The sequence below is a fragment of the Haemaphysalis longicornis genome, unplaced genomic scaffold, assembly GCF_048455015.1.
Source record: "Haemaphysalis longicornis isolate Haplotype H1 unplaced genomic scaffold, Haemaphysalis longicornis Haplotype H1 scaffold_25, whole genome shotgun sequence".
Lineage (NCBI taxonomy): Eukaryota > Metazoa > Arthropoda > Arachnida > Ixodida > Ixodidae > Haemaphysalis > Haemaphysalis longicornis.
In genome coordinates, this window is record NW_027526314.1 from 1,527,748 (window position 1) to 1,541,452 (window position 13,705).

The window sequence follows — 13,705 nt, forward strand, 5'->3', positions numbered from 1 at the left end:
AAGCTGGCAGATGTAAAGGTGCTCCTGAGGGAAGAAGTTGCCAAGGTAACAGCTCAGCACTGGGCGAACAGCACTGGGCATGTGATCAACACTGAAACAAAGTTCAGAGGAGATGGTGAAGCAAGTGCGCATGTTCAACCTATTATAACACATCTGGGTGAAGACGACATGGACTCTGACAGTGACCTATCGGCTATCAAGTCCTTTCAAGATGTGTAAGGCTGCGACCTATTCGCCAGTGCCGCCTTTGCCTCGTTCAATTAGTGCGGAGTGCGGCATTTAGCTTAAATACCTGTGTTTCCATAGCTGCAGGAGCAAGAAACTCCTTCAGACAGCAGAGAAGACCAGATGTGCTGTTTGTGTGCTTTATTCAGACTTATTTCTGGAGTTAACTGAGCAGCCTGTGTGTGGTGCGTAACTTGCTCAGGGTTGATTGCTTTGATATGTAGCTACGAGAATCAGAAGAGGCCATTGCAATGTTTGGCTTGCAATCTCATTTGTCATTACTCAGTGTTGTCTGCTGTGTCGTAGACTCAACAGTTATCTTCCAGTATAACAATGAGGGCGGCAGAAGCTATTTCAACAATTGGGTTATGATCTCAATTTGTGTAGTGAATGGAGCGGTGTGATGTGTGGTGCTGGTTCATGGTTTATTGCCTTGATATGTAACTATGAGAACAAGAAAAGGCTGTTGAAGTGCTTGGTTTCCGATCTCATTTGTTGCTAGTGTGGGGCAGGAATTCAGCCGAATAAGTTCAGTCGTGACAGGATACTGCATGGCAGCTGTATCCATAAAAGAAAATCGTACATCTCGAGCTAAAGAGAACCCCCACCGTTCCAAACTATTTTCTGGAAGCAAGGCCACGCTTGTACTGTGCGATAGTTTAGTTTTTGCTGCACGGGGAGGATGACTATCGCATGTATAGCATGAGGTGTGTGCAAGCTGAGTCAAGCGAGTTCACAAATTCAGTTCGAGCAGAATCACTTCTGCGGTGTGTGGCGTTAGGGCTCCTTGTGCGACACTATGTTAGTGTCGATAAAGGCAAGTTTCACCTACAGGACAATACACTAGTCCGAGTTTTCACTGCAAGTTTTTTACATTGTTTGGATACTTATGCATGTATGGGATGCAGAAGCAGTTGCAAATAAAATGCCTACATGAAAGCATGTAACTGAACATTGTGTGCCCGTCTGGCTGGCTGAGCCAAGTTGTCTTCTGATAGAGCGTTAAGAACAAATAAATCTGCTTCAGTCTCTTAGTGCTCATTTCATTTGCTCGACACAGGGACCGAGACCGCACGGTTTACACCGACGCCGCCGACTACGCCAGAAGGGGAGTGTTGTGCCAGAGCGCCTGGCCCACAGGCGTTGCACGAGGCGACGCGCCGACAGCGAGGCTGAGTCACGCCTCTCCCTTTCGTCGCTGCGGCGCGGCCGAATCCTGCATCTCGAAACGCTGCGGCGCGGCCGAATCCCTCAGCGGAGAACGACCCAAACAAGGGCATGTCGCTACGCCCGGAGGCGAGGTCACGGAGACGGCGGCGGCATCGCTCTCCCTTTCCCCATTGGCGGCGCAGCTGACTCACCGCTTCGCTACCAGTCGTCGGAATTCAAACTTCAGGCAGCGAGAGCCCTGATTGGAGCATTTCGAACTTCTTGGGGCCACAACGAACTCCCGGGCTATAAAAGAAGCCCGGAGGCTCTCATCGTCGGCATTCCTCGGCGGCTTCTCTCCCGCACCAGTCTCTTCGGAAGCACCGAGTGAAAGGGTGCTGTCGCCTTTGTGCGAATGATGTAACGTTTGCTTACCCTGTAAATACTGTATATAAATGTTACTTCAACTCTTCGTCGGCTCGAGGACTTCGTCGCTCTGCTCTGCGCCGCGTCGATAGCGGACGGAGCAAGGCAACATCGCTACACCGGTGACTGCGCTCGGGTGGCCAGTCGCAACAGTGGATGGCAGCTGCGGGATCGACCGGCAACGGCTACTACCTGGTGTGGTAAGCGCTCGACGTTTTCTCTCAGTTCACCAGACTTCTCTAGCACAGGTTATGGTAGTTTAGAGAAGGGCTGGGTGAAGCACTGTATATAGCTTTGAGTGTTTCAAGCCTAGAGCAAGTGCTTTGAAACCAAAGCTAGTGCCGAGAGGTAAACAAAAGAGCGTAGAGAATTACTTGCGCGTGCCTTACTAGTAGCTCGATAGTATAGGAGCGGCAAGGGAATTCTAACGCGGGTAAGCAGCAAGAGGCCAGTGCAAACGATGGAGGACCTTAAAGTGAAGGAACTCATCGAAATTTGCGAGGAGCTGAGCCTTGACTTAGGCCGTGCGAAACGGAAGCATGCGATCCTTGAGATCATGCGGAAGGAGAACGTAACGGCTGAGGAAGTCAATGAGGCCAAGGCTGAAATCAAAGAGCGCCGTGAGCGCGAGGAAGCCGAAAAGAAAGAGCTCCGCGAACGCGAGGAAGCCGAAAAGAAAGAGCGCCGTGAGCGCGAGGAGGCGGAAAGGCGGGAACGCCGGGAGGAAGCCGAAAGACAGGAACGCAGGGAGGAAGCCGAAAGACAGGAACGGGAAGCCGTAAGGCAGCTCGAGTTGAAGCGGTTAGAGTTCCGGCAGGGCTCGCCGGCGCCTAGCGTAGCTTCTCCAACGGCTCCTGCGAACGGTCCGAGAATTCGGGACCAACTGCCTCCGTTCGTTATTGGCGAGGACATGGCGAAGTACCTCGTTAAGTTTGAGCACGTTTGTGAGCGAAACGATATCGAACGGTCTCTGTGGGCGCAAAACCTGTTAGCCCTGCTTCCTGGAGAGGCATCGGACGTGATAACGTGCCTGTCGAGGGAGGCCTTTGAGAGCTACGACGAGGTCAAAGAGGCTCTTTTGAGGAAATACAGGTTGTCGCCTGAGGCTTTCCGGCAGAGGTTTCGGTTTGCGAAAAAGGGCAATGAGTCGCATATAGACTTCGCATTTCGTCTGAAGGCTGACCTAATTGAGTGGCTCAAAGGCGAGGAAGCCTATGACGACCGCGACAAAGTGGTTGAGTGCATAGCGCTTGAGCAATTCTACCGCTGCGTCGAAGACGACGTCAGGTTGTGGCTGCAGGATAAGCTCCAAGAAGTAAAGCTTAACAAGGCAGCAGAGTTAGCTGAGGTGTACTACGCCCGCCGAAAGTTGCATTATAAGGCGGTGCGCATTGAAAAAGCGGACGGTAAGGACGCTTTTAGGAAGAAGCCTGAAGAAGGGAAACAGCTAGCGCGTCGCAGTTTTCGAAAAGACTCACCTCCTACGAAAGAAACTGTTGGGGAAGGCATAGATGAGTCTCGAAAATCGAACAGCGATGCTAAGCAGCGCGCGGATGCCGCCCGGGCATTTGAGTCGCGGAAGCAGATAATCTGCTACAACTGCAAAAAGGAAGGGCACATCGCGGCAAACTGTAAACAGAAGGTTGCATTCGCTACGATCCGAGAAACCGAAAAGAACATGCGGTTGCTCGAGCCCTACATGCAGGAGATAAACGTGAACGGCAAGAAGTGCAGAGCACTCCGAGACTCCGCAGCAACTATGGACGTAGTCCACCCGTCACTAGTTTCTCCAAACGACTGCACAGGAGAATGCGCGTGGATAAGGCAAGTTGCCGAGGAGCAGAGCGTTTGCTTGCCGATTGCGAGGGTCGTCATTGAAGGCGGTTTTGGTAAGCTTAACACCGAGGCGGCCGTGTCCGCAGCGCTCCCCGAGCATTTTCCTTATCTCTTCTCTAATAGCTCGGAGCAACTGCTCAAAGAACAGGGAAAATCGTTCTTTACCAGTTTGGCGTGCATGGCACTCACGAGATCGCAGGCGCGGAAGCTCTCCCAGGAACTTGACACTACCCCAGCGAGCGAAACGGTAAAGGCGGGGGAGAAATGTAGCCCGAGCTGCGAGCCGACCGCACACTCTCACGATAGGTTGGTTGAACCGCCAGCGGCCGAAGCGGATTGCGTCACCCCTTTCGGCGGAGAAACCGAAGCGGCGGCGCCGTGTGAGGCGAACGATACGTTGTCCCCAGTCTCCGACAGCTGGCAGGAGTTAATCAAGGTGGATCGAGCAACGTTCATTCGAGAACAGCAAAATGATAGCTCGATAAAAGCCTTGCTGGAGAACGTGAAACGGGGCGCAAAGAAAAAGAACGTTTCATTTCATGAGAAGTCCGGCTTGTGGTACCGCAGTTACACGGATGCAAAGGGTCAGAAGTACGAGCAGCTTTTGATCCCGGAAAAGTATCGCCGTCAGCTACTGGAACTCGCGCACGAAAACGCGTGGGCAGGGCACCTCGGTCTGAAAAAGACAAAAGCTCGACTTGCGCTAGAGTACTACTGGCCTAAATGCTGGAAAGACATCGAAGGCTTTGTGCGCTCTTGCGACACATGCCAAAGGGTCGGCAAGAGTACGGATAAGTGGAAGGCGCCTATGAAGTTGGTACCAGTCATAACTGAACCATTCCGTCGGCTGGTGATCGACATTGTTGGGCCTCTGCCTGAGTCCGAGAACGGTTGTAGGTACATTCTAACGGCCCTTTGTGTCGCGACAAAGTTCCCGGAAGCAGTGCCACTCAGAGAGCTCAATTCTCCTCAAGTGGTTGACGCGCTCCTTTCAATATTCGCTCGTGTCGGATTTCCTGCTGAAATTCAGTGCGACAACGGTAGCGTCTTCACTAGCTGCCTAACCTCGACTTTTTTTGAAAGGTGCGGGATCAAAGTGGTGCACAGCTCTATCTATCACCCGCAATCCAACCCAGTGGAGCGAATGCACTCAGTGTTAAAGCGAATACTGCGAGCCCTCTGCTTTGAGCGAAAACGCGATTGGGAAGCATGCGTACCTGCCGCTATGTTCGCTTTGAGGTCTGCTCCACACGAAAGTACGGGGTTTAGCCCTGCGGAGCTGGTGTACGGCCGGAGTCTCAGAACCCCGCTGCGAATGCTGCGCGAGTCTTGGGAAGGTTACAGTGAGGATCCAAACGTGGTGGAGTACGTTCTTAATCTACTGCAGAGGCTCGGGAAAAGTAAAGACCTTGTTGAGAGCCACATGAAGGCGGCACAAGCATTGTCGAAGGCGTACTACGACAAGTCGGCTAGGAAGCGTACGTTCGAAGTGGGTAACCTAGTGATGCTGCTGGGCCCTTCGAAGAAAAATAAGCTAGAAGTTCATTGGGAGGGGCCAGCAAAAGTAGTGTCGAAGCTATCTGACACAAACTACGAAGTGAAGCTAGGCAAACGGCAGAACAAAATCTACCACAGCAATTTGATGAAACCCTACATTCAGCGTCATGCTGTGGTGAACATAGCTTTGAATGCCGAGGATGAGGAAGGCGCAGATATTCTGACCTCTGCGGACCTGAAGGAAGGCACTTCGGATCTCCTGCGGGAGCAAGTGAGGTTAGAACCCTCTCTAAGCGAAGCGCAAAAGAAGGACTTGGAGAAGATAATTTTCGAGTTTGAGGATGTTTTCTCTGATCGGCCCGGAAAGACTACGATAATCGAGCATGACATTGAGTTAACGCGGGACGAGCCGGTTCGTAGCAAGCCGTACCGATGTTCTCCCGTACAGAAACAGATTATGGCGGACGAGATCAAGCGCATGTGTGACCTTGGGGTCATTGTGCCGAGTGAGAGCGATTGCACCTCCCCTCTAATACTGGTTCAAGTACCTGGAAAGGACCCCAGGCCGTGCGTCGATTACCGGCGCCTCAACGCGATAACCCGAGACCAGACGTATCCGATTCCGAACCTCGAGGAGCGGGTGGAGACCGTATCCAAGGCGAATTACATTTCCACACTAGACCTCGTACGAGGCTATTGGCAAGTGCCCCTCTCTGAGCGTGCCAGCAGATACGCTGCGTTCGTTTCCCCGTTCGGAACCTTCCGTCCCGTCATGTTGAGCTTCGGTCTCAAGAACGCGCCGTATTGCTTTTCGAAACTAATGGATCATGTACTTCGCGGCCTCTCAGAGTACGCGCTCCCTTACCTCGATGATGTCGCCATCTTTTCGAACACATGGGAGGAGCATGTAGAGCACTTACGAGTCGTGCTGAGCAGGATCAAAGAAGCCGGCCTCACAGTCAAACCGTCGAACTGTCACCTAGGTTGCGCCGAAGTGACGTACCTAGGACATGTAGTGGGGCGCGGCCGACGCAGACCGTCGGAAATCAAAGTAGCCGCGGTTCTAAACTATCGCCGACCAACGACTAAGTCCGAGATAAGGGCTTTTTTGGGTTTGGCTGGATATTACCAGCATTATGTGAGAGATTACTCCACACTCGCTAGTCCTTTAACTGACGCTCTCAGAAATACTGAGCCAGTAAAGGTGGCATGGGACACCAAGAAGGAGGACGCGTTTCAAACGCTCAAACGAGCACTGAGCGAGGAGCCAGTCCTAATGGCCCCCGACTTTTCGAAGGGTTTCGTGATTCAGTGCGATGCGAGCGATCGTGGCATGGGAGCTGTACTATGCTAAGAGGATGCGAATGGCCGGGAACGACCAGTTTTGTACTTAAGCCGCAAGCTAACTTGCAAGGAAGAGGCGTACAGCACATCCGAAAAGGAATGTGGCTGCGTCGTGTGGGCAGTAAAGAAGCTGGCGTGCTATGTAGCCGGTTCCCAGTTTGTTGTGGAAACTGATCATTGCCCGCTAACCTGGCTAAATAACATGTCCTCTAAAAGCGGTCGTTTGCTAAGGTGGAGTATGATACTCCAGCAGCACAATCTTGTTGTTCGCTACAAGAAAGGAAAGTTGAACGCTAACGCAGACGCACTAAGCCGTGAGTTCTAAGTAAGGCTGCGTTCATCCTCCCAGTGTCTTTCATTTCGCCTCTTCGTGAGCAGCTTTTATCTTAGCAGGTAGATGGGAGCAAAATTATTGCCCTCATTTGCTGCCTCAGTTGATTATTTCCGCACCGCGTGATTTCAAGTAATCAACCTTAGTTATCATTTAATGTCGTGTGTTAATTTTGACACTTAAGTGTGAGTTCTTCCTTTAAGAGTTTTACGTCCCGCATGGGTCTCTTGGAGTAGAGGGTCCAAATTGGGGATAGACACTTAGCTAGGAGAGTTTGTCACGTTTTAGAGTCTGGTGTTCTGACAGAGGACAGAGGGTGCTTGCCTGCGCTTGGTGTTGTCTGTTGTCGGTCGGTTCTTTGCAAGCTCCAGAACGATGAGCACCGGGGCCGAGGACAGAACCGAAAGAGCCGGACGAAGCTGGTCGAGACACCTGGGCAGCACGGCGAGGTACCTGCGATCCGGACCTGGCAGGCGGTACCCGTTCGTGGAGAGGGACCTGGTGGAGTCGCCCTTTTCCTGGGGCACTGGAGGTGTACCTGGATGAGCCTGGCGAACGAGCGCGCCCAGCATCCGAGCCACGTGGAGGCAGCTCGTCTTCACGGCGCATTGTCTGGCGGCGGGGGTGCTGTTGTGCCAGAGCGCCTGGCCCACAGGCGTTGCACGAGGCGACGCGCCGACAGCGAGGCTGAGTCACGCCTCTCCCTTTCGTCGCTGCGGCGCGGCCGAATCCTGCATCTCGAAACGCTGCGGCGCGGCCGAATCCCTCAGCGGAGAACGACCCAAACAAGGGCATGTCGCTACGCCCGGAGGCGAGGTCACGGAGACGGCGGTGGCATCGCTCTCCCTTTCCCCATTGGCGGCGCAGCTGACTCACCGCTTCGCTACCAGTCGTCGGAATTCAAACTTCAGGCAGCGAGAGCCCTGATTGGAGCATTTCGAACTTCTTGGGGCCACAACGAACTCCCGGGCTATAAAAGAAGCCCGGAGGCTCTCATCATCGGCATTCCTCGGCGGCTTCTCTCCCGCACCAGTCTCTTCGGAAGCACCGAGTGAAAGGGTGCTGTCGCCTTTGTGCGAATGATGTAACGTTTGCTTACCCTGTAAATACTGTATATAAATGTTACTTCAACTCTTCGTCGGCTCGAGGACTTCGTCGCTCTGCTCTGCGCCGCGTCGATAGCGGACGGAGCAAGGCAACATCGCTACACCGGTGACTGCGCTCGGGTGGCCAGTCGCAACAGGAGCCATGACCGCCGTGGTTACTTCAACAGAGAACCACCTCACCAGCATCACCTTGCCCTTCACAACCACTACCCAGGCAGAGGAAGCGGCCATTGCTCTGGCCATCTCCCAGACAAATGCGGATACCGTTATTACGGACTCGCACAGGCTTGCCGAAACTTCCTTCGTGGTAGAATTTCCAAAACGGCTCTGAACATCTTGCTGCAAAAGCCACCCGAAAGAAAAGTAAAGATTATTTGGACGCCAGCCCACTCAACCCTCAAGGGCAACACGACCGCCCATGACATCGCCCGAGATCTATCCCGCCAGGCGACACGAGGGTGTAGGTTAGAGACTGCGTGTCCTTTGGTTACGTATCAGGACATAACGGGGTACTATAAGTGCCAAAGAATGATATATCCCCCCGGTCATGCATCCCTAACCAAAGAGCAGGAGCACTGCCTCCGGCTCCTTCAAACAAATACGTTTCCTCATCCGTCAAAAGTTCACTTGCTCCATCCCACTCAGTACTTCCAGCTGTGCAAATTTTGCGCTTCCCCGGGCACCCTGTACCATATGGTATGGGAGTGTTCGGCAAACCCCAAAATTCCAAGAATCGCGCACCCTTCCCATGAGCAGTGGGAGAAGGAGCTGTCCAGCTCCGGTCTCGATTCCCAGCTTAGGCTGGTGGAAAGGGCCGTAGCGGCAGGGGTCTCGAATGGAGTCCTGGAATGAGGGCCCCACACCACATTACGATGCTCCCAATAAAGTTTATCCTCCTCCTCTGCATAATTCAGCAGTTTGTCGGTTTAGCTGTCTGGGCCAAATCTGACTTATAACAGCAGTGAGGACAAGAAAAGTTGCTTCGGTGCTTTATTTCTACTTTGATTCTGTTTACCTTCTACCTGGCTATCTGCTGTCTTACGCAGGAATTAAGATAAATAGGGTTTATCTGTTGTCTAAGCCACTGGATAATTGCAGAGGCACAACGTTAATAAAAACAATGCCCAAAGGTTTGGGAAGAGGAAACAATGTTGGCTTCAAACAATCCTCCTATGTATGGGAATAATTTAATGTAGTGCATTTTTGGCAAGATAATAATTTTTTTCCTGAACATATGATCCAATTCTGGATCTTGCATAACAAGAAAAGAATGATATGCATTGACCAGTTTCAGCGGAGCGGTATGTACCATATGTGTGTTTCCATGCATCCACTCAACCGACAAGTCTACATCAACCAGTGTAGATAACGTTTTATGGTAGAGATCACTAAGTTACCCTTCAAACATACTTCATTGCCCGTGTTATGAATTTGGCATCAATTCATGTGCTGTCATTGTGATTTACACTACTAATATATGTGCAGACATTGCACGTGTTACGTTGTCAACAGCGCTGCAGCAAGCAGCAGCTTACTATTCGACTTGGCATCCACGATGTTGAACACTGCTGTAGCAGCGGGCTTCTCGCTCCAGCAGCCACTTGTGATGCGACCAGGAGAATGGGTGAAATGCTCACTTGTTTTCCACCCTGAATGCTCTATTTCGAATTTAGAGCACATGCATGCAGATGACCATTACAGCAGCAGCTTCTTACTTAAGTGACATAAACACAAGGCGAGCAGTGCCTACATAGCTTCAATAATGCCCATCTCTGATGCAAGAATTTGGTTTCGTGAAGAATGTGCACGTGTAGGAAAAGCTGAAAGGTGGTTTATTTGATTTCAGTGCTGCGTTTCATGTCTTCATGTGCATTGTTGCAGCTGGTCATACTGGTGAAATCTAGCTCATAAAATGTCACTATCGCGAAGCACAGCTCATTCACGAAGCCTAAGCAAGACAATGAAATTGAACTTACAGTGGTAATACTCATGTGGAATCTTTATTATCATAGACAATGCAAACTCGACCCAGATTTTTATTCATATCTAATTCCCAAAAGTTTTTGTCCAAAAGAACAACTTAAAGCGCTCTAACAACAAAAAAAACAGGCGACGAAAACATACCAGCTGCAAATAACACATGTAACAATGGAACCTCAGTGTAACCGAGAATCAAAATAGAAAAGGTGGCATATTAAATCACATCACGCAGCTAAGCTACAGCTCGTACGCATTCACGGTAAAAAAACGCGAAAATTCAGCTTCTTGTATTTGGCGACTTGATCACAATTTGGGCGAACACGCTTGCGCCCGGCATGGACTTGGGACACACGGCTCGACATTTGCTCTAACGAAATGCAGCGCGCGACGTCGCGCTGTTTGCGTTTTGCCCCGTGCATAGAAATAATATAGTGGCCCCGTGCACAACTCTCCATGGAGTCAACGTCGTGCGCTATGCACAACAGTAATATTTACGACTGGCGTAATCTACGAGAAATAAACAAGGAGTTATCGCCCCCTGTCGCAGTCACTGGTGGGTGGGTAGTACAGACACAGGCGGGACTAAACGGTATACAGAACGAGAAGTACTTCACGCTCAAGAAGAAACGCCCGCACAGGATGACGACGACCGCTTGCTATCACACAGCGTACACAGATTCCAGCACCAGCAGCGACGGCTATTTCCCGGCAACGCCGATCACTCACAAAGCAGAAGAAAATCACCATAGCGATTGTCGTTACCGAGCATGTTCCGCCACAACACAAACAGCCGTAACAACACGCAAACAAGGAATACGATTGAACGGCACTAAAAATCGCCCTCAGAGAGCCCGACGCCGCCGACGGTTTGACGCGAACAGCGGAGGCGGCCATTTTGGTAGAAGTCCGTAAGCGTGGAAGAACATACTTTGTGATTTCTTCCGTGAGCGCGGCGTGGAGGTGGTCTAGCGCGACGTCACGTTGATACGGCGACACCATTGGCTGGAGGGGGTCCTTTGATGAGGAAAAGCCGCATTTTTCTTGAGTTGTATCCGAGTATAGCCAATTACCTTAATGCAGAGGTCGGCGGCATCACTCACGAGTCCACTCACTCAGACTCATTTGGACTCAAACTCACACGTGAGTTTGAGTTTGAGTGAGCGCGAGGCTAGTGTGGCATGGTGAGTTTCAGCTTGAGTGAGTTTGAGCCCGACTGAGTTGGAGTATGCCAGAGACCGAGTGAGTTCTGAGTCCATTTTGAGTTTTGAGTACATTTTGAGTTTGAGTACATTTTGAGTACTGACAACATTCTTGAGTACATTTTGAGTTTTGAGTACATTTTGAGTTTTGAATACATTTTGAGTTTAGTACATTTTGAGTTTGAGTACATTTTGAGTTTGAGCACATTTTGAGTTCGAGTACATTTTGAGTTTTGAGGGCACTTTGAGTTTCAGTACATTTTGAGTTCTGAGTACATATGAGTAGCCTAGGAGGCAGCTATTGTTGGCTGCTAAGTTTCATGTGTCGCTTTGGGCTCACAATTCAGGTTAACTGCGGGTTCGGCAGCATTCGCGATGCGCATGATCGGTTGGTGGGGAGGGGGGTAGGAGAGGGGTCTGATTTAGCGGCTGGGCGTGTGAATAATAGTCGACTGGTGAGGCCCTAAAAAATGGTTATCGCACCTTTTCCTCTTGATGGATCATTAAAGAAGGTGGGAGAGGGTGGTGGGAAAGCACACGGCGGCGCTTTCTTGCTGGTTGTTTGCCTGCTTCTGTTAATGGTTTGAGTTGCTAGGGTCAAAAAGAAAGAGGTGAGCGCTTGGGGTAAGAGACGGTGGCTATCCCCACCGCTGTTTGAAATTAGTTGTCAACTGAACTGACTGGGTGACGCCCATTTAGACAGAATAATGATGGCATTATGAGATTGATTGTGTAAAAATTCAAACATCTACCTAATGCGTGTAAGGTACGTATTAAGTTAAAGGTCCCGATTAACGGAATCACGCGAGGTAAATAAAAAATGCTTCCTGTGTATAGTCATCAGACAGTCATAAAAAGTCATAGATTGGGTTAATATTCAAAATGGTGCACGAGAACGTGTGGGGAATCATATTCATGGTCTAGATGGGAGGAATCACGTAGGACAAAAATGCGTTACGGTTATATTATGACCTAGTCATGGCTAGTCGAAGATTGGGTTAAAATTCAAATTCGTACTGCTAGGGCGTGTGCCGTATGAAATTAAAGGTCTCGATGATGGGAATAACGTAAGACAAATGCAGAAATGGTTCCTGATTATTATCATTTGACATAGTCATAATGGGTCATAAATTGCGTTGAAATTCAAAATAATGCCATTAGGGTGTGCGGGGCATCAAATTGAAGGTTGCGATGAGGGAAATCACATGGGACAAAAATGCGGTATGGCTATATCATGAGATAGTCATGGTTAGTCATTGTTTGGGTTACCATTCAAATTGATGCCACTAGGATGTGTTGGGTATCAAATTAATGGTCTCAATGAGGGGAATCACGTAAGACAAATACAAAAATGCTTCCTGGTTATAGTCATGAGACAGTCATGGCGAGTCTTATATTGGGTTAAAATTCAAGGTTAGGCCGCTAAAGAAAATGGGGTATCAAATTCAAGGTTTCAATTGGGGGAATCACGTGGGACATATAAATAATGCGTCCTGCTTACAGTCATGAGAGTCATGGTTAGACAGATTTGATTAAAATTCCAAATGATCCTGCTAGGGTGTTTGGGGTATCAAATTAAATGTCTCGTTGAGGGGAATCCCGTGGGACTAATATAAAAATGCTTTCTGGTTATAGTTATGCGGTAGTCGTGGTTAGTCATAGATTGAGTGAAAAATTAAAGTGACGACAATAGGGCTTGTTGGGTATTAAGCTAAAGGTCTCGAGGAGGGAAATCGCGTGGAATAAATAAAGAAAGGGTTCCCCTTATCATCATGATATAGTCATGGCTAGTCACTGATTGGGTTAAAATTCAAAGTGATGCCGATAGGGCGTGCAGGGTGTCAAAATATTGTCTCGGTGAAGGAAGGTGGATCGGATGCAACCGTCGTAAATTATGGCACTGAATAAGGACCAGTTAAGTAAAAAAGTCTTATTCAGTGCCCGATAGATATAATTGTACATGTTAATTGTTGGCACACCATCTTGAAAGCGTGGTTGGTTCGACACATTGCAGCACCAAACATCTGTCAACAAGCCTGCGTTCCCATGAAACAGCTTAGGAACTATTGGGCTGATATGACTCCTACGTATGCGCTGAGAAGTACGTGGGTTGGCGCAATCAGCGAAGGCCCCCGATCACGAGCGCGTTAGTGCAAATTTCTAAGCATGGCTTGCTGCTGTCGGTGCGCGAACGTGTTGACATTTAATACGCGCTCCCATACCTCATACTGAGTTGGTTGTTTAACAAGGCCATGAAGGGTGCTACCCCGCACCTCCACCAGATGTCACGAAGCCAGGGACGACGCAGTTGTTTTGGAAAAGAAACAACTTTATTGGAGCGAACTTGTGCTCCCCTAACAACTCAAAAGAATACAGAGGCGGCGAAACAACGGTAAACAAAGTGACGTGCGTCGGCGAACTCGCAGAATCGAATGCCGAGGTGTCTGCTCTGCAGGCTTTTTATCTTTCGGCGCGAGTGTTTCTGGAACCGTCGATTCACATCCAGAACATTGTAGATCACAGACGATTATTCTGGGCTAGCGACGTTAGGGCGAAACAGTTTGCTTATCTGAATGTGATAGCCCGTGCGGCATAAAAATAAAGAATGGAAG

The 13,705-nt window shown here is 49.9% G+C and overlaps 1 protein-coding gene across 1 annotated transcript; it reads left to right on the forward strand.

Moving 5' to 3' along the window:
* Window positions 1-1,758: 1,758 nt before the first annotated feature.
* On the forward strand, window positions 1,759-9,825 carry LOC144172674 (uncharacterized). The gene is made up of 3 exons (XM_077701312.1): window positions 1,759-4,138; window positions 5,024-6,271; window positions 9,796-9,825. Exons 1-3 carry the CDS (start codon window positions 2,261-2,263, stop codon window positions 9,823-9,825), a joined length of 3,156 nt encoding a protein of 1,051 aa, XP_077557438.1. The 5' UTR covers window positions 1,759-2,260.
* The last annotated feature ends 3,880 nt before the right edge of the window (window positions 9,826-13,705 follow it).